This window comes from Trichoderma virens (assembly GCF_000170995.1).
Source record: "Trichoderma virens Gv29-8 chromosome Unknown TRIVIscaffold_87, whole genome shotgun sequence".
NCBI classification, from domain to species: Eukaryota; Fungi; Ascomycota; class Sordariomycetes; order Hypocreales; family Hypocreaceae; genus Trichoderma; species Trichoderma virens.
The window spans coordinates 904479-924325 of NW_014013662.1; the positions used below are offsets into that span (position 1 = coordinate 904479).

The window sequence follows — 19847 nt, forward strand, 5'->3', positions numbered from 1 at the left end:
GGTGATCTGGTGTTGACGTCAAGGGGGTATGACATCACTTGTGTGGGATGAGGTTTGGGTTCAGTACCTAGGTAAGCATAATTGTGGTTCTGAGTGATTGAGAGATGAGGCGTATTAGTATTTGCTATTTGCTATTATTCGCTATCACTAAGGGAAAAAGAAAACATCGGTCTATATGGGAATTGAAAACAGAAAAAACAAAAAAACAAATGAAAAGCCACTGTAGATCTAGGCAACGTTTCGATATAATGTTCAACAACAACAAAGGAAATCAGTATTAAAGCGAATGTCTTAAGCTTCAGAGGCAATGCGTATAACCGGAGTTCCCATACCAGCACCCTTACCCCAAGCCTCGTGAGCCTGCTTGATATCGTCAAGGTCCCAGACTGCCTTGATGGGCACGGTAATGGTGCCCTCCTTGACCATGTTGAGCAGCAGGCGGAACTCGGGCTGGAAAGTACTCTGATCACGCGTAATGAAGTAGAAGGTGGTCGTTTTGTTGGACCAAAAGTACAGGGCCTTGGCCATCAGCTTGAACACAGAGGGCCAGGGAGAGCGCTTCTTGCCGCCAGTCAGAGAAGAGAGGTTGTTGCCGTAGGCGACGACGATGCTCCTCTCGGTGCTGGTCAGGATAGAGTAGGACTCGTCGAAGCTCTCAAAGCCTAGGGCATCGAAGACGGCGTGGACGCCGCCAAGCTCCTTCATGGCGCTGATCCAGTCCTTGTTGGTGTAGAGGAAGGGGTGAGCGCCGGCCTCTTTGAGGGCAGCGTGGTTTCGCTCTGCGGCAGTACCGTAGACGGTTGCGCCCTGGAGAAGGCAGAGGTACATGATGCCTTGGCCGACAGCACCGCTGATGCCGTGGATGAAGACGCGCTGGCCAGCCTTGACCTTTGCAGCGCGGTAGACCATACCGTAGGCGGTGGTCCAGTCAAGGGCAAGGGCGGCGGCCTGCTTGGGATCAACGCCCTCGGGAACGGGGATGAGATGCTTCTCCTCGATGTTGATGTACTCGGCATCAGAGTCGTACTTTGTCATAGCCGTGACCATGTCGCCGGGCTTGAACTTGGAGCATCCGGGGCCGTTGGCGGAGACGCGGCCGGCGAAGCAGTAGCCGGGAGTGAGAGGGGCGGCTTTCTGGAGGGGGTAGATGCCGAGGCGCATGTTGATGTCGGCGCCGGAGAAGCCTGCATAGTGGATCTTGACCTGGACTTGGCCCTTGGAGGGAGGCTGGATGGTGGAGTTTACGATTTCGAGGCTGGTGGAGGCAGGGCCGAAGGAGGTGATGACGACTTTGCGGTTGGGGAGGGCCATTGTGTGAGTTGTTGGTGGAGTGATTGTGGTGATGATGGTGTTGAGGTTTTGTGTGCAAGTGGTGAGACTCTTTGTCAAAAGGTGGCGAGATGTTGTATTTGTATTATAATAGAGAAGAGGAGTTGTGATTGCTTTGTTTGGTTGCGATGCTGAGCTGTTTCTTCCATCTCCCTGGACAGCGGCATCGCGGCCTATTTATTTCCCCTGGACGTCTTCCCTCCCCACTGTCGTCACCGCAGACCATCTCTTTCGTCTCGCCGCATCCTTCGACACCCCATCGGACCACATCGCGACCAGCCCAAAATGCGCCACAACGGCTGCAGTTCGCAAGTGAGGTCATGCCCGACTGCTCGGAAATGGGCTGCGCAGGCTGGATTAAGAAATCGCGAGAACGAAGGCCCCAATAAGCTTAACAGACGCCAGCCCGACGGGGAAATCAGAGAGTCAGGGTCGAGCCTTGTGGAACTCCGTGCTCCGTGCTTTTGGTGACCCTGGTTGGCTTGAGAAGCTTGGAAGCGTGTCTGTGTCGGCGGCACGGAGACTAGCGAGGGGGAACTTTGGGCCGGTTGGCGTTTTGTGGCGTCTGGTGGCTTATTTTATGGCGCTTTGGGGGACAGATGCCGTTGCGAGTAGCGGAGAGGTAGATGTTGGTGATTTACATCATGGGACATGGTCACAATATGGTGATGATTTCTGAGAAATAAACTATGAAAAATATTAATTAGATTGTAGATAATGTATCATAACATAATGTATATTTTTCTGCTGCATAATTCATACAAAATTGGTCCAGTTATTCACGCATCAAGCCATCATTCTCGGTATTAGAGGAACCTGGGAGGTACCTCTGCGCATCCACATGTCGGTGCCAGCCGCTGCCGCTCGGGTAGATTGTTGCCCGCGTGGCGCTCTGGTGGCTGCAGCTTGGCGATGCTAAAACCTGGGCAGCTTGTCCTCCGAGCGCCGACCAACAACGCCCTTGGATTACATAGTACTTCATCTGCGCCGTCTCGAGATTCGACTAGAAGAAAAACGAATCTAAGCGCAGATTTTTTTCTTCTCGTCAACTAGACGCGCTGCCCGATGACGACGCCCTCGACTCTTCGAGACCTCGAGACCCAAGACATGCCTCGTCATGCAAAGCAATCAGTTCTGCAATGACTCACCCACTCACTCATTGGACGAGATGCCGAAATGAAAATGCTCAACAGGCCATGTTTCCTTGTCGGTCTTCCCCTTATCGTCAGTTACCGGGTGACAGTTGATATGGCTTGCGCATCCACTTCATCAGCTGCTGTCTGCCTGGGTATTTGACGGGCATCTCCTCCCATGAAGGGACGACGGGTATCATACCCGATCATTGCGCTCTCAGAGGACACTTGTCCCATTTGCTTTACGGAGTACAATCGACTGCAAGGCCATGAATCGACTGTCGCTCTCGATATTTCGCTTTACTATTACGGGCTATCCGATAACGAGGTGGTTTCCAACACTTGCGCTTGCAACAGTGCTCCATAAGAAACCGGCAGTCGTCTTGCGGATCCCGAAGTTGCAAAAATGTGGAGCAGTCTGGATAACGAATCGCCGTCAAGCGTGTCAAGCGTGTCAAGCAGCACGATTTGCCAAAGACAAGTCATGTCATTGTACTTTGGATGCTAAAGATCGCAGATGCCCTCCTCGATTCCTGCGCCCCCCATGATACATCTGGGAAAAGGAAATTATGCATCAGACCAGTCGCAAATAATCGGCGCCCATCTACATACCGCTCATCCTTTCAGCATGCCATCGCACGTACCAAGCATCCTGAAGGATCGAGCGTTAGCGTGTATCAAGTGCAAGCTGTTCCTGGACTTCGATCCCGCTATAGCCGGTGCTCAACCAACAATGCCAATAAAAGCCATATCTAGAAGGGGAAATTGATAGCAAAACTCGGCAAAAAAATCTGGTGTCAAGGTTAATTACTCTCCAAATCCCGGCCGAATATTGCATCATGTTCTATGTGACCGAGGCCCAGTATCGAGTTTCAGGGCTATTAGCAGGGCAGCAGGACTGTACCACGCAAATAACATCAACAATAAGCTCGTTTGACGGCCAAATTGTCTTCACCAATAATGAATGGCAGTCATAAGGTCTTTGTATTCTTTGAGAGCAGGATGTTATTCCTTCTAAATCTTACATTCCAAAAAGCTATTTACCAGTTTATATCCACCCAGTTGCCTTTGCAAAATATACAATTCAAATTGAGTCAAATTTATACCGCGATAAAGCAATCAATCCTCTCATCCCTGCGAATTCTGCGCTCCCAATCTCATCACCGAAGCCAACTTCTGTCTCGCGCTCTCCTTGTTCCGATCAACTCTTGGAGTAGCGTCATATCTCTCGCCGTCCTCGAATCCTATCTTTTGGGGCCGTGGAGGAGGCGGTGGGGGCGCATGATGCGGTGCCGATTGGGCTGTGGTGTAATACGATTCATCCCACTCCTGGGCAGCCGTTATTCCGCTGGTCTGGGAATCCTCTTGGCTTTGTTGAGGAACCAGTGGCCTTTGCTGCGTGGTGTCGACATTGATTAATGGCCGGGGCCGCTCTTCTCGTCTCTTGCGACGCACTGGCGGGTTTTGTGATGTGAGAGGCTGCTGGACGGCTTCATGTGTTGACGATACTGAAAAGCGCTTGGAGCTGTAGTCATTCCTGGAATGGCCTTCGTCGTCCGTCGCAACTTCGTCTTCCATCTCATCTTCATATGCCCGTAGCTCGCTTCTCATCGCCAGGCTGGCACATATGCTTCGTGCCTCTTCAATGGCTGCCTTCCTTGCCTTCAATGCCGTCCGGCGGTCTCGCGTCTCCTTATTCTCCGCCGCAATAGCCTCGACGGTAGCATTCTGCATGCGTAAAATCTCAATGGGGTTGAAGAGCCCGAGCATTCGCAAAAGCAAGTGCCTCTCGACAACTTGAGTAATGGTGTTGCGAGTGAATATCCGCGCCGTGAGGTCGTAGTATATGAGCATCTTCTCGAGCACTTCCTCGGCCTCGGTGTAGGTGCCGCCATTCTGAGTAGCTTCCGAGCGCCATCTGATGAGACGTTGTTCGTATTCAGGATCATATGGCTGGATTTCCAACTCAAGATCGTCAGTCAATCTTTTGAGCTCCTTCTCTGCCTCGTCCATCATTTCCTTCATCTTTGTCTCCAGGAAATGGAATCGCAGGGGATCTCTCATCCTCAAGGGCCAGACATGATCAATCACATCAGCAAGAAACTCGTTGCAAATGACTCCGACGTTTTCCTTATATTCCTGAGCGAGAATGGGCCAGTTTCGAGAAAAATCCTGAAACAGTATATACGGAGCCCTGGGGTTGGAATCAAGGGGCAGTTCATTACCGCGAATCTGTCGGAGCAGCGGCTCGACTTCCCTCTGCGCAAACTCTTTTTTGGACTGGTCATCGACAACTCCTGCTGCTGGTAGGTTCATGCCAGAACCAGAAGAGGAAAAGTTGACTTTGCTACCATGTTGGCGGAATAGGCGGGAGAACCTTTCACTCTCTTCACGGACACGCGCCCGCAGTTTCTGTGGAGGTGTTCCCTTGGGGCTGGATCTTCTCGCGAAAAAGGACTCTCCGACTGGGTTCTTGTAATTACCGTTGACTGCAGGCGTGACGAGATTGCCTGATGCGGAGAAGAGCTCGCCCATTTCGAAGCGCATCTCCTCAATGGTGTCTTTTCCAGAGCCCATGGCCTTGAGCTCGGTTTCACATTGCTCAAGGGCCTGTTGAATCTGTCGTCGGAGTGACTTGACATGCTTTCCCACGTGTCGCTGGAGCTGGGAACTGAGCTTCTGTCGCAATGCTTCGATCCCCCACATGTGAGGCGGCAGAGCGGCCCATTTGCCTTTTGTGAAGAAATCCGCCTCGCGCCGCGATCGTTCTTCCGCAGACGACCAGTACTCTCCCGGTCCTGGATTGAGCAGAATGTACCAGCCGAGCTTGAAGTTGTTTTCTCGATCTTTGTTCGTCACGAGCTCGATGAACTTGTCCTCGAGGCCAATGCCTTCGGTCATGTCCGGCTTTGTCAAGACGCCAATAGTGCGCGAGCCAGAAGGGTCGAAGTAGCGAGCTTTCTTCAAGATTGGCGCCTGCACATAGTCATTGTTTCCGCCGATAACAGCCAAAATGATGGTCCGGCTGCTCTTCATATATCGATCGGAGAGTGCCTCGATGGTCTGGATGTCCGCCTCGGACTGGTCTCGGTTGGCCACGCGGACGAGGCCGGGCAGGTCAACAAGACTTAGCATGGGCATTTCTGGCCCCGTCTTTTCGACCACGAGGATATCGCGGGCGGCGAAGCGGCCTGGTATACTGCGCGGCGCAATGAGTTCTGTGGCTTCTCTCATCATGGCGTCAAAGGGCGTGTCGATGCCAACGTCGCCTCCATATTGTAGCAAGCGAGCCTGCTCATTATAAGGGCGATTTTTGTCTGGAATAATGGATACTTTGAGATTTGTTTCTTTTGCTCTTCGCAGACGAATCTCTGTCGCAAAGCGAGTGCAGGCTCCGGCATCTCGAGGAAAAGGGGTGCCACTGAGGGCTTCGAGAACAGAGCTCTTGCCGGCGGATTGGTCGCCGACGACGACAATCTGGGGCAGCTTAACATTGTCCAGCTGAGCGAATTGGAGCTTATCGATGAGATCCAGCAGGCCCCTCTGCTCGTCTGCGAGACCTTGGGCTTCGAGCGAAGACCCGAGCGTTGGGGCCATGGCGGGATTTGCAGATTGAGAGTTTAACAGCATAGATCCCATCACCTTGCAAGTTAAAAGTAGAAGAATTGAAGATTTACTAATCAAAGGGCTTCCTGTCAATTGCTAGAAAGTCGATGCCTTTTTATATACAGAAACAAGTCGACCATTGCAGGCAGACTTTGGCGGCTGTGAACGGCCCTCTCAGCGTGGTTTAAACGCCATCTTTTGCCACTCTCCCCGCTGTGCTAGATTATTAGTGTTTCGGATTCGCCTCTGAGTTACGCGTTTGCGTACGAATTCACTCGAGGCAGCCATTTAATAGATTTATGGGATGGAGAGCTAGAGATGGGTACGCTACTCTGCGTATTACGAGTACATTTGCAGGCAGCCGGATATAAGTGTGGCGAAGTTGTCTGTGGCGCTCTAATGTGGCTGTGCAATTTTATACCGAGGCTTCGACTACTACTTCCTCCAAGTACAGGTTATCAGGATGACGAGTCTTTTTGCACTCTCGGGATTTGGCTCTTAAGTAGCTTGACCACTACAGGACTAAATGGACTCTTGTCGGCAAGAAAAGTAGTAAATAAATGATAAGCTACTAGTTTGCGTCTTCCGCTACTTCAAAGAAAGATCGCTAATCATTTGTGATCAAGTTTTATGAAGCACGGTTTTATCAACAATATATGGTCGGAGCTTGGAAACCTCTTGTGCTTTCAGCCTCTGGCTTTTGCTGGCCAAGTGATTTAAATACCTTGTTCATACCTCCTATTGTTCGTGCTTGCTCCAGACGATTATCTACCTTTGCATCTTTGGTCAAGTCTTCATGCGCTTTTATAGCCAGAAGAAGTGTGGCAGCTAGAACAGTAGCGAGCGCGGCCACTGATAATCTTGCCCCTGTCATTTTTACCCTTATCGGGCAGAAGAAAATTACGAATAGAAGACCAATTGGCACTAAACCTATTGTCTAGATAGTTGACCTTCTATCAAGGAGATGTCTGAGGAGAAGTACATTCAAGTACGTTCTTTCCCAGGGCTTCTTTAATGAGACGGTCGAACTCGGCTTCGTATTCATCGATATCATCCTTTTTATCCCCTGGAACGTCTAACTCATGAACAACACATCTTGATCACTCTTCGCCAACTGACGCTACTGGGTATTATAAAATTTTGGCCTCATTAGATAAGATCAACTTCCCATATGCACCTTCTTCGTCTCGTGGTTAACAGCATTGCTTTTGACTACAAACTACACATAGGTTAATCGTGGTTGAAACCTCAAGGCACTTTCCGCTTTACTCTTTGTATTAGAAACACTCAAGTGTTCCATAGAAGTGTCGTGTTCTTTTTTAAATATTCGGTACGTGTAACTTGATCTCACCAATACTAACCTCGTTTATTCAAAGGCTATGTAATCAATCCATGTTTCATGTAAGATTTCTGCCAATCTCTTGGTCCTTCAATTCTAAGAGAATATATCTCCAAAGGGCCCCAAAAAAGTCTTGAAATTACTAGCGGATACTCGCTTTGTCTTCCCTATGTTTCTATACCTCCCAATGAAGTTCTCCTTGCATGATATTTTGTTCGAACTACTGCTAAGTTCTGCTGGGCACGTATCGCAACAGAATTCAATAATTAACGATTCGTAAGTATGCAAGCCAATACACCTACCATTAGCATCCCAGTTATTTCTTTTAGCTGGCCTATACCTTGGCGGAAGCCAAAGAACTCTTTTATTGTTCCAAGTCACCCAAGTGTTCTCTTCCGTAATGCTATAGCTGCTTTCATTGGCCGGGAGACCTAAATTTCCGTAGACGTGCGCTGCCTTGTCGAATATGTCGCGAAAACTATCTTTGGGGCTGGGCAAGCCTTTAAGATGAAAAATAGTGTTGAAGGCCATTACAAAAGAATGAAATGACTCTGGTGAGCTAATTTCCTGGAAGCTGGTTGTCGTACGTCTGCCAGATACAAGATCCCATAATTCAAATCTATTTGACTTGAGAGAAAATGCTGCCAGCCTTTTGCCATCTAGTGAGAATAGTAACGTCGTATTGTCTACCACAGATTGTTTCAGCTTCCACAAACGCTTTCCAGAAGAGGTATCCCATATATTAATAGTGCCTTTTTTGGACGGAATGGCCATTTGCTTCCAATCTTGAGACAAGGCTGCGGTGTCTTGGGTGAATAATCCGGCAAATTTTTTTTGAAATAGAATTCTTGGAGGATGTGAATTTATGCTCCATATTTGTAAGCCCAATCCCTGGGAAAAAGCCAACCGCGTGGAATCCGGCGAAACAATAGGGTATCCTGTCAAAATGAGGGTAGATGTCTGGGAAATGCAATCTCGGAGTATAACTGCACCCCTCATAGCCGTAATGAAGCAATTGCCATTAGGGGAGAATTTTGACCACGCGTAAAACTTGTGTATCTTAAGCTCTGTATCAACTATGTGGCTCGCTCCGTCAATATCCAGCACAATGATATGACCCGAGTGAGAGCCAACAAATAGCTGTTCATTGTCTGCTGAGAAAGCCATTCGACGAAACATCTCAACGGTAATCTTTTGAACTAATTTTCCTGAACTAGTGTCCCATATCCAGATGTCAGTCTTAATACTTGCCGCTAATAAACTGCTGTCGGCTGAGAAACAAAGGTTGTTGACACCATCTTTCTCGTCATGTTGAAGCCTCAATATCATCCTGTTCATCATTGAGTCCCAGAGATCGATATAACCACAGGTTTCGAGCACAACGAAGTTGCAGTTGGACGAAAATACAATGCCTTTGATATTTGTAGATTCTCTTCTGTGGATGATTTCGCCAGTAGTCAAATCTAGGATCTGCATAGCATTCCGAGAGTACCATGCCAGTAAATCGTTATCAGTTGAAAAGACGAGATTCATTGCACACCACGCCGTACGCATCCATATAAGTTCGCATGTAGCAGTGTTCCAGAGCTCAACACCGGCATTAGTACACAACGCAAGGATGTTTTGCCTTCTAGGAGAGAACGCGATTGATCCTATACGACTGTTGCATTGTGGCAGAAGCTTTTTTTGATTCCCATTTGTCGAAAGATTCCAAAGTGTTATGCTGATCCGACTATAAGATGCCAGCTCGTTACTATCCAAAGGTGAAAACACAGCTCCATCACACCCATCATCGCAGAAAATTGTGCACACAAATATACCCGAGTCAGTGTCCCAGATCTTTATAGTATTATCCCAGGATGTGGACGCTAGCCGGTCACCTTTGCCTGAAATAGCGATTGAATTGATGGGCCCTCGATGTCCTTCCAGCATCCGCGGACGCCAGTTTGGTTCCAGTTTTGGCCCTACAATAACCCACTTCGGCATGTCTTTCTCAAAAAGCTGACGAATGAGGCTGCTTTGCGGGCTGAAAAGCAGAGCCGATACGTAAGTTTGTAGAGGCGCCTCATGTATGGCTTCTGCGAACTCCTGGATAAACCGACAGGCATCGTTGATAAGGTCTATTATTGGCGCTGCTAGTTCTGCCTTCTTCTGTCATTTCGGGTCAATAAAACAAACATGTTGGATAGTGCAGACTGGGTTAGCTTACTGCTTGCTTCTCTAGCTTCTGCATTTTAATAACTCCCTGCGGAATGTTGCGTAGGAGAACCAGTGCCTCTAACCAGTATAAATACTTTGCCTGAAAGAAATCTTGGATAGGTGTGTAGTATGAGTCATTCGATTCGATTCCGAAGCTGTCTTTTGGAAACGAGCTGAGAAAATGGTCAATCCAGTAAACACATGAATACCGCACAGCGCCGAGTGGATCGGGATTCATAGTGGGAATTTCGTATATGGAATATCCTGGCTCAACCAAACCGTATATATCTTTCTTTAGCGTCATATTCATCTTTGAGAGAGATGCAGAGAAAATTTGAAGGTGGACATTCCCTAAATGGAAAATGTCATCGGCTTTATTGATAAGAAAATCTTTGGCGGATTGATGAACGAAATAAACCGTTTCGTCTTGCACAACAAGAAAAGAGCCACAAAGACCCATCACCTGTTCGGAAATTGCGTAGAGTGTTTGCTCATTTTCTCCAATCCCTTCTGGAATAAAACCCACCAGAGAATTTAGTTCCAGAATGGTCAGAGGCCGGTGGACAACGAGAACAGTAGCTAGAATCCGCCTCCCAAGGTCGCTCGCATTCGGACCAAAAATCTTTTCCAACATTCGCTCATACACATGGTCAAGTCCTGGAGGGAATGAAGCCAATGCGGAGCGTACTTGAAAACTTGGAACTCTCTTGAGATTATCGCAGGCCAAAGCCACCCAGAGAAAGGTACCGTTTGCATGTTTGGTGAGATATTGCTCGACTTCGGCTTGGACATCATCGTCTAGCCTTAGATCCCAGACTTTGTATTGAATGTAGGAGGAAATGGCTGCAACAACAGAAGTCGAATTGAGCTCAAGGCTCACACTTGACGTACATTCAGCGTCTTCTAGTCGCTTCTGGATATCTAACTCGTTACGGCTCGACACTAAGATCTTGACCTGAGCAGATAAAGACAAGCTCCTCACTATGAAGTCGAGAATCTGATGCAAGCCCTGGGAACATTCGTCCAGCGCATCAATAATCAAGATTGCATCCTTTAGGCCGGGGTCTTGAAGCATGTTGATCAGAACTTCAGAAAGAGCAACCCAAGCATTTTGATCTTCAAACACGGCCTTGCCCACATCGTCGTATTTTTTTCGGATATGTGGCATAAGAGACGGCTGCTTGCGGACTAGCATAAATATCAGACCACGCAGAATAGCCACTGAATGGTTAATACGAGAGTCGGTCTGTTGGCAAAAGAAGTAAGCGAGGTTGTAGGCAGTGGATTTCTCCAGCTCATCCACAATGCCGCATAACAGCATCGTCTTCCCTTTTCCAGGATTACCCCTGATCCAGAGAAGGGGGCATTGGGGGTCATTGCGCCATTGCTGGAACGCATCGTTTGTCAGAATCCAGGCATATGAGTCTCGTAGCAGACCACCCTTGGTCATTTGGATGCGCTTCTTATCGTCCTCAGGGTCTGTACTGTGCAGGTCTCTCAAACATGCTCTATTTTCTTTGGAGTCTTCAATTTTTGCAGAAATTGACAGGTTCGCAAGCAAAGAAGTGTCTGGCTCATCGGTTTTGGGGTAACGCTCGATGAGTCCTTTGACAACTGACGCCGCAGTGGCAGCGGCAAAGTTTTGCCAGTCTGTGTTATTATGGCTGTCAGCATAATCGCAAATGCCCTTGACGATAATGCATGGGAATTCATCCCAGATACCGGATCCCTCCATTTCGAAGGCTAGAATACCGTGCTCTCTAGCGAGTCTATCTCGATCAATGCCAGACCTGAGCACTGTATCCCCTGAACCAACTCGTCCAACGAAAATAGAGGGTGCTTGAGCGTCTTTTATGTTTCCGTCCATCTCAAATTTCTTTTTCTCCTCAAGACGACTGCGCGGTACTAAGCGGGCATAATCACAGCCCAGTTCATTACATGAAAGCTTTCTGGAGTCCTCGCAAACTGGACCTTCCTCCTGATAACCATTTGAACATTCACATGTCGGCAAAATGCGGTGCTTATGACGATAACTTGCTTCAAATAACTTATCATTTGAAGACCCTGGGTATGTGTATAGCTTTCGGCGTCTTTGATGTCCCTCTTCGGATTTTCTCTGAATCACATCAAGGAGAAAAGCAGCTCGCTCCTCCAAACGGTGGCTCTCGAGTTCTGTCTCTAGAATAGTAGTGAATCCTCGGATATCCTTGCTTGCTCTACCGAGCCTTTCCTCAATCGTATCTTTGATTTTAAAAACGTCCGGATACTGGTTGCCGATGTCGTACTGTACAACAGTTTTGCTGATAATAACATCGCCCAAAAGGAGTTCTTCACCCTTCACATTCGGCACCCCGCCACATATTCCGTTCAAAAAAAGGAGCTTGACCCCCGGGTAGCTCGATCGGAGGCTAGCTGCGGAGCTTGCTGCCTCTGCTTTTCCTGTGCCAGGAAGAAGAAGTATAACAACATTGAAGCTGCCGATAGATCCAGTCGTATAAGTGTTATAATCCCCCCTAGCTCTTCCATATGGGTCGCATCCTTCATCCCAACATTGGTCTAGAAGAATCACTACAGCATCGTATTCAAGCGGTATGGCACACACAATCGCGATCTCAAACTCTTCGCGACTGACAGGGCGAGATACTGTAGAGTTTGTCATGCCAACGAATTAATTAAGCAGAAGATGTTTAAGATATAGTGGTTATGATAAAGAGGTTTTAAAGAATAGTGGTTTCAAAAGTCAAGACTAATAGATAATATTGGGGTTTCTTTGGATTTAATATAGAATGGACTTGGGCATTTATCATGCCTTGGGCTCTCTAGTCCTTGGATACTTATTAAGCATTAGGCACCAATAGAGCTACTGCAAAAGTGGACCTCACTCTTCATGATTGAACGAGACAAAGGCCTTGCATTAGGAATATTCCTTCGCAGTACACCCTAAGTTAGTCAGATCTTAAAATTTAGCTTCTTATTTATATATAAATTACCTTGATGTTACAGATGCATCATATGCCGAAAGCTCATAAGGTATATATATTCCTTGCAGTACTTCAACAATTCTTATTGATAGCCCAACTCTACACCAAGACCTCCTATTCGCTCGCCTTTGCACACTCACACCAAATCATACAAACTCATGAGAGAGTACAAATCATCTGTTAATCGTACAAATCACCAATTCCATTTTCTCCCTGAGTCAGCTGTCCCCGGCGGAGCGTCCTAGGCCCGCCCCCACATTGTTTATAAGTATACACCGCGACCATTCTGTGAATTATTGTTATTCTGTCGAGGTGTTTTTCTTAATGAATCGCAGAGGAACATCAGTCCAATTCTCTAACCATAACGTAGAGACCAAATTCGGCATAGTCAGAGGCTTCGAAGTAATCACTAAACGCATTTCCAAATTACAGATGATCGTGAATAAGGCTTACAAGTACAATAGGACGGGATCTACAAAGTTGAAGTTGAGAGCGTGATTGTTGAAGTTGAAGAGGCGAAAGTAGAGGTGTTCAAGTTCTTTATGCCTAATAAGATGGCTTCAGCGGGATATTTTGATGGTAGGTAGAGAGACGTATTTGATCAGCCAAGGGCGGAAATGTATTGTACATACAATATCTGGGCATTTCAAGTATCTATTGAGCGTAAGTTAAAGAAAAGTTCGACATCATGGAAAAGAAAATATGTTGTTATTGCCCTGGATAAAGCTCATTTGACTACTCTTTAACTCGACTCACGAATTGGAGAGCAATGCCTGGAAATGCCTACACACATGCCCTTCTCATTGTTCCGTAACAACCATCCTGCTTGAACTAATAGTTGCATTCTTGGCCCATCCACTAGTAAGTCCAGCAATAACAAGCATCTTCAAAACCCTCTCCCTAAAGGATTCTTCGAATCTTGAGAATTCCCAAGCAAACCACAGCCAAAACGACTGCTGCAAAAAGCAAATATTTAGCCATGAAGAAGCAAGAAAATGGAAGAATACTCAATAGAGCGGCCAAGTTATTCAACAGCCACACAAGACCGCCAACCAAATGCGAGAGAACATAGCCAAGGGCGTAAAAAGCCTTCGAAAGAACATATGCAACAGCTCCGATTATATAAAGGCCGAGCGAGCCAACCAGGAAGAATGCAGTGGTCATACCGGCGTACATCATTTTCCTATCGTGCAAAAGAGCATCATAGGCTTTCTTATTGCGAGCGATGGCCTCTGCAGGCGTTTTCCGGCCCCAGGCGAGGAATTGGGAGAGATAGCTTGGCGGTCCTGTAACAGGCCCAACTTCCATCTTGACGCCATGACTTAGCGCAGGCTGTTGTCCGTTAGGGCCTGTTGATCTCCTCTTCTGGTTTCCATTTGACAAAGGACAGTCTGGCTTCCTGATCTTATTTACTGCAGTACAGACTTCTTTCTTTATACCAGCTTCTTCTTTCGTCTTGTCATCATCGCAGGGCTTCATTGCACCTGTCGATGTTTTCCTCTTATTGGCTCCAGATTGCGAAGAACAGATTGCCTTCTGAGCATCAATCTTCTCCTTTACGTCAAGTTGCTGATTCTGACCGGGAGACTCTGTTGATACCTTTCCGATTGCGACATCAGGTGCCGCGGGACAAACTGTCTTCTTGCCTTTCCTGCCTCTCTTGCCATTCACTTTCGCTTTACCAACTTTGAATGGCTCATCTTGTCCAGAAGCGGGGTTTGGAATTCTCCATTTCGCGTCACCGAACAGTGAGAAATGCCCCATCGATTCTAGACCGCAGCCAGCACCTCTGACGACGGCGATGCTCTCATTGAAAGCCTTGTACATGGCCACATTGATCTCATTATCCGGTATGATGGAGTGCGCTGTGAATCTTACATTAATAATATGAGCATTGAACATTAGAAACGGTAAAACCGACCGTAGGCAAGCAAGTCCTCGGATCCTTGGCACTCTTCTTTGACAAACAGAGTAACATTCTGTACAGACTGGAGGGCTCTGGTCGCGACTGTTTGCGCAAGTCTCATTTTCTTTAGAAAAAGCCAAAATCGAGTAGTAGGATGTCTTTGATAACCTGCTAAAAGTCGCTCAAGTTTTCTTCGGCAGGTAGCTTCATATTCGGGGGAGCCATAATTTAAATCGACGCTCATGGTCCAGGTCTCCAACATGATGGCAGCCGCTGCCATATCTTCCTGGAAAGAATCTGTTGTTCCACCTGCCACGCATGATTAGCATCTCCAGCAAAGCAAACCAGTAGAGCTTCAATACCTAGTGTCCGATAGATTGTTTCACAGTCCAAACCAGTGCCGTCCTTTGCACGGTTCGGATCTTCCAAAAACTTCGCTGCAGCAACATTCTGAACATTGGTTTGCTCAAGGTCGTGACCTCCACTTGACGCGATTGTCCATTTGCAAGTGCCCTCTCTTCCCTCACGCTCCATGAATTGAGACAGCCCCTTGATGTAGGCCAACTGCTGAGTACCGTACTTTTCAGTCAACTTTTTTCCGACCACACATGGTTCCGCCAGAAACCATTCTACCAAGTCCAAAAAAGCTTTCTTCTTTAAAAAGATGATCCTTGAGCCATGGAACGCGTGATCAATTAACAGCCCGTTGATTATTCGGACATGGCGACTGGGTATTTTAAAAATTGTGAAACAGAAGTTGTCATGCTGGCCTGGCTTATGGTTCTGTCCCGTTCTTGGCTTCAACTCTCCATTGACTTCCTCCATGTAGGTAGTCTTTGCCTTTCGAATAGGGAGATCCTCTAGCAAAGATTTAGTTCCGTTTCCAAAGCGAGTGTCAATCCAAATCTGCTGCTGGACTTGCCGCCACATCGTAACGACAGAATTCGCAGAGTCAAGAGGCTCAGGCAAAAGGGTGGACCGCAAGACTATCATAAGCTTTGGCGAAATGGGGGCAAACTTGTGAAAGCAGGGAGCCAGGTCGAGATGGTTCACGGCATTGGTATCGGGGTAAGCTGGGGTCCGCCCTTCGATTACGTTGCAGCAGTTGTCTGTAAGAATAAACTCTTCGACGTGGTTATCCGGCGTGCATATGGTCATGTACATTTCGTTGATATAATCAACAAACATGTCGCCAATGGGGAAGTAGATCGCCTCTTTGATGAATTTCTCCCACTTCCCGTCTGTATCAATCTCCAAATCAATGATTGTCTCCAGGCTTTGGAGCCAGACATCAATCGGCTTAATGACCCTGCAGCCTTCCATGTACTCTTGCAACCACCCCTTGTCCTCCCCTTCATACTCTTGTATACTGTCGAGGTTGAACTTTCGGTGGTATTGCACGCTACGCAATGTGAGCAAGAACATGAACTTGCGCAAGACATCTTGTTCTGCTCTTGTCAGCCAAATGTCATCCTTGCCATCTTTATACGTCTTGATGATTTTGCGATAAATGAGGCTCGCTGTACTCTCCAAGGCGGCAAACTTGTTCTCGAGATGGCTATAGTCTTTCAGAGGATTTTCCGTGTCCTCGTACATATTTTCCAAGCCGCAAGCTCGTCGAGCCGGACACTCCTCTAGGGAAAATCCATCAGAGAGGCGAAGGCAGTTAACCACTGGCTCTCCAGAATAGATCCCTGTCCTGGGGTCGCGCCTCCTACCCCTCGCCGCGTCAGGGTAGTCGGGCGCAACATATTTGTGGGAGAAGTTCTTGAGGAGGAACTGAGGAATGAAGTGTTGATACTGATGCGCTGACTTGTTGCTGGCTGCTGTGCTTGGTCCAGCGACGCTTGGCCCAGCGAGACATTGAGGTTCGGTAGCCATTGTTGTGAAGCTGAAATCCTGCTGCTGAACCCCCGCTGTGGCTGTCGGGCTGGGATCACGATGCCTGTTTCAAATTCATGTGCGAGCAGCCGGCCAAGCCAATCGACGCCTTGCCAGCCTGCCGGCCAGGGATCAACCATATTCCATCCTGCAGACCAGGCTGTGTGCATGTACACGAAAGGTGAGCCTATCAACGTCTTGATTGGCACAATAGTGCAGACGGCTGTTCACTTGATGTGAAAGTGCATACATATAGCGAATGCAGAGCGCAGCCTGGTGCGACAATGCTCTTTGCGAGCTGTGCCACGCCACTGAAGAGGCCGTGAGGAGAGTCTGACATTGTATTAAAGCACGACTCCTTTATATGGGAGTAAAAGACCATTTGTTTGATTGTCGTAGAAATAACTCGCCCAGGGAGACTCAAGTGACGCGTGTAGCTGACGTCGTGCATCATGCATTCTCAACACATGGAGTACAAACTGTACAAGGGTATCTAATATACTCAACGCCGCAGTTAATATATATCATATATGTAATATATCGTTTGAAACATACCGTGTGTACAATCGGGACTGAATGTACTCTGGCTCAACCGTTACTCAAGGCGCTCTCCTCGATCACATAGACTACCCTGCAAACTTCTTAACTGACGCCCGGTGGCAATTCCTCATCAGCATCTTGCATTCGATCATATCGGGCTTTGATTCTTCATATTAGAGAATCCTAGGCTTTGGAGTAAACAAGAGATGATGCAGGGTAAATTCAAGTAATGAGCAGTGAAATTGTAACTTGATTTGGCACTTGCCGCGTGGTTTCAATTAACGGGACTGCAAGCATGGTAACTGCAGGTGTTCCTGTTGACAACATGTCCATTCACTCATGATTTATTACACATTCTTCAGAGCAAGCATATGGTATAATGCAATATCTGAAACCTTGCGCGAATTGAATCATTTATTCTATTTGTAGACATCCCGGCCCAGTACTAATGTCACGGGGTTCATAGATCCATCCTTCACCATTCTTTATCCAACTATTCACGGTGCCCATGAAATTCTCGTAAATATCTCATACGGCTATCAGCTTTATTCAAGACTATAAAGATGCTTAATTTGTCGCTCGCACCCAATCGTTTGCACTCCACCTTCCTACTTGTGACAACAGGGATCGCGGAATCCCGGTCATAAGGCTACTCGGTCCGATTTGCCTATGACAACGGACATTGACATTTTATTAGCAAACAGCAATGCTATTCCCGAGATGTATATATATCAAGACTTTTTAGACACGTCTCCATTTCAACAGCTACTCTCCGCAAACCTGGGGACTCGACATCGCCCCGTGATAGGCTGATAGCCTATCATGCAGACCTCACAATGCAGTCACATCGTCCACTCCAAGATACTGGGGAAATGGCCCTTCTCCGGCCCATTTATAGCACTCAAAACAACGTAACTGGAAATATCCGCGACATCACACTATATACACAGCCTTGGCAGAGTCTTTTCGAGCCTATCCCGACGGGATCTTGAACTTGACACGGCCCCACTAGCGGAGCTATCGCCGTCTTCTCTTCGGCCGCTTCGCCGGAGCCGTCGCTATGATTCAGATTCGGACATCGTTGACCCGAGTTCTCGTTCATGGGGATTTGAATCTGTCCGAGGAGAGCAAATATTCACTCTTTTCACACTTTCTTCGACTCGAGTTTTGCCCGCACTATCATCCTTGGCTCTTGTTGTGGTTCGTCGACGGCGGACCGTCGGCGAGACTGGCCTTGATAACCAGGGACCAGCCGCCAAGTGTTGTTGAAGGAAGTCAAGATAGAAGACTCTTGCAGAACTAGTACGAGACTCCTGGTTGATTTTCCATCCATCCAAATGCCCCTTTCGAAGATCGCCGTCCAGCCACACTTGGTACTAAGAGTGGGTACTCAGGAGGCGCCATGAGGACTCTTCATTGAAGATCATTGAAAAAGGGCGAGAATCCCTTTGCGGATCTTTTATTTAATTCTTTGCTGTACTATCGTAGATGTTTCATTCTCATTAAATTCCCTTCTCTTTTACAAACGCCTCACTCTTACCGTGTCCCCAAAATGGCGTATAAACCAAGCATATGCACAATGTCTCTGGGCAGATGCTACGCTGGCCATTCTCTCCCAGAGAAACTAGACATGGCCATGAAATACGGCTTCTCCGGCATAGAGTTGTTTTACGAAGACCTCCTGGACCTCGCCAAGAAGATGCCTGGCGGAGCCACTCCGGAAAATCACATCTCGTCTGCTCATTTGATTAAAGGGTATTGCGACGATCGTAACCTCGAAATCATTTGCCTCCAGCCTTTCATGCACTATGAAGGACTTGTGGACCGAAACTTGCACAATCGCCGCATAGAGGAGATGAGACTCTGGTTCAAAATGGCACACGTGCTGGGTACCGACCTTATCATGTTGCCAAGTAGCAACCTACCGCCGGATCAAATCACCAAGGACATGGATTGTATTATCCAAGACATGGTAGAAATAGCAGAAATGGGTCTTCAAGAATCACCCGTCATTCGCTTTGCATACGAAGCTCTCTGTTGGGGAACTCGTGTTGAGACCTGGGAGGCCAGCTGGGACATTGTGTGCAAAGTAAACCGGCCAAACTTTGGCATCTGCCTAGACACATTCAACATTGCAGGCCGCATATATGCTGATCCCACAATGTCAACCGGCCGCAATCCCGACGCCGGCCGAACCTTGTCGCAGTCTTTGGATCGCCTTGTTCAGTCTGTCCCAGCCGATAGAATATTCCTCTTGCAAGTCGCTGATGGGGAGCGACTCGCACAGCGACTCCTGCAAGGCCACGAGTTCTATGACCCGGAACAGCCACCTCGTATGAGCTGGTCTAGGAACGCAAGACTGTTCTATGGTGAACCTCATTACGGAGGTTACCTGCCTATCCGAGAGATACTTCAGGTTCTTATTTCACGGGTAGGATTCAAAGGCTGGTTAAGTCTTGAAGTATTCAACAGGCGACTTGCCGATACAGATCGGTCAGTTCCAGAAGAAATGGGCAAGAGGGCATCACAATCATGGAACAGTCTCAAGAGAGACCTCCATTTGAATACCAATAGCCTGAGCTATACCAGCAAGCTTTTACACTTGCTAAAGTACGTATCCCAATCCAGTATCTTTCTCCTGACTGTAAGACTAAAGATTGCTTTTGAAGCGGCTTAATACATCCGAAAGTGCTCTGGCACTATAGTTCGAGTAATGATTCTCAGCATATTATTCGTACTCACATGTGATTTTTTTATTAGTTCGCGATTGTTCGTTTATGAGAAAGATAGAAGGACAGCAGGTGATCTGTGGCCAAACCACTTTATAAATAGACGTTATCTGCCAATATATACACGAAGGAGTGAACGAATGTGGACATTGCGCTATAAGACCGAGGGACAAGAGTTAAATGCGCCCGTTTGCACACTAAAGA

General features: G+C 47.5%; 6 protein-coding genes across 6 annotated transcripts; 1 reads left to right on the top strand and 5 right to left on the bottom strand.

Moving 5' to 3' along the window:
* Window positions 1-99: 99 nt before the first annotated feature.
* TRIVIDRAFT_216746 (uncharacterized protein) lies at window positions 100-1457 on the bottom strand (the record flags this gene model as incomplete). The annotated part of the gene is made up of 1 exon (XM_014096850.1): window positions 100-1457. One exon carries the CDS (start codon window positions 1309-1311, stop codon window positions 292-294), a length of 1020 nt encoding a protein of 339 aa, XP_013952325.1.
* Window positions 1458-3428: 1971 nt separating this feature from the next.
* TRIVIDRAFT_182748 (uncharacterized protein) lies at window positions 3429-6106 on the bottom strand (the record flags this gene model as incomplete). The annotated part of the gene is made up of 1 exon (XM_014096851.1): window positions 3429-6106. One exon carries the CDS (start codon window positions 6099-6101, stop codon window positions 3591-3593), a length of 2511 nt encoding a protein of 836 aa, XP_013952326.1.
* A 1634-nt stretch (window positions 6107-7740) lies between these two features.
* On the bottom strand, window positions 7741-11119 carry TRIVIDRAFT_132552 (uncharacterized protein; the record flags this gene model as incomplete). Its single annotated transcript, XM_014096852.1, has 3 exons — window positions 7741-8159; window positions 8526-9555; window positions 9617-11119. Coding segments are annotated over 3 exons (2952 nt in total), but the record flags the coding sequence as incomplete, so codon positions are not given.
* Window positions 11120-11179: 60 nt separating this feature from the next.
* TRIVIDRAFT_44914 (uncharacterized protein) lies at window positions 11180-12265 on the bottom strand (the record flags this gene model as incomplete). Its single annotated transcript, XM_014096853.1, has 1 exon — window positions 11180-12265. A coding segment is annotated over one exon (1086 nt), but the record flags the coding sequence as incomplete, so codon positions are not given.
* Window positions 12266-15069: 2804 nt separating this feature from the next.
* TRIVIDRAFT_134565 (uncharacterized protein) lies at window positions 15070-16296 on the bottom strand (the record flags this gene model as incomplete). Its single annotated transcript, XM_014096854.1, has 1 exon — window positions 15070-16296. A coding segment is annotated over one exon (1227 nt), but the record flags the coding sequence as incomplete, so codon positions are not given.
* A 2170-nt stretch (window positions 16297-18466) lies between these two features.
* TRIVIDRAFT_205054 (uncharacterized protein) lies at window positions 18467-19662 on the top strand (the record flags this gene model as incomplete). The annotated part of the gene is made up of 2 exons (XM_014096855.1): window positions 18467-19524; window positions 19620-19662. The coding sequence occupies 2 exons, from the start codon at window positions 18467-18469 to the stop codon at window positions 19660-19662; spliced, it is 1101 nt and encodes a 366-aa protein (XP_013952330.1).
* Between the last annotated feature and the right edge of the window lie 185 nt (window positions 19663-19847).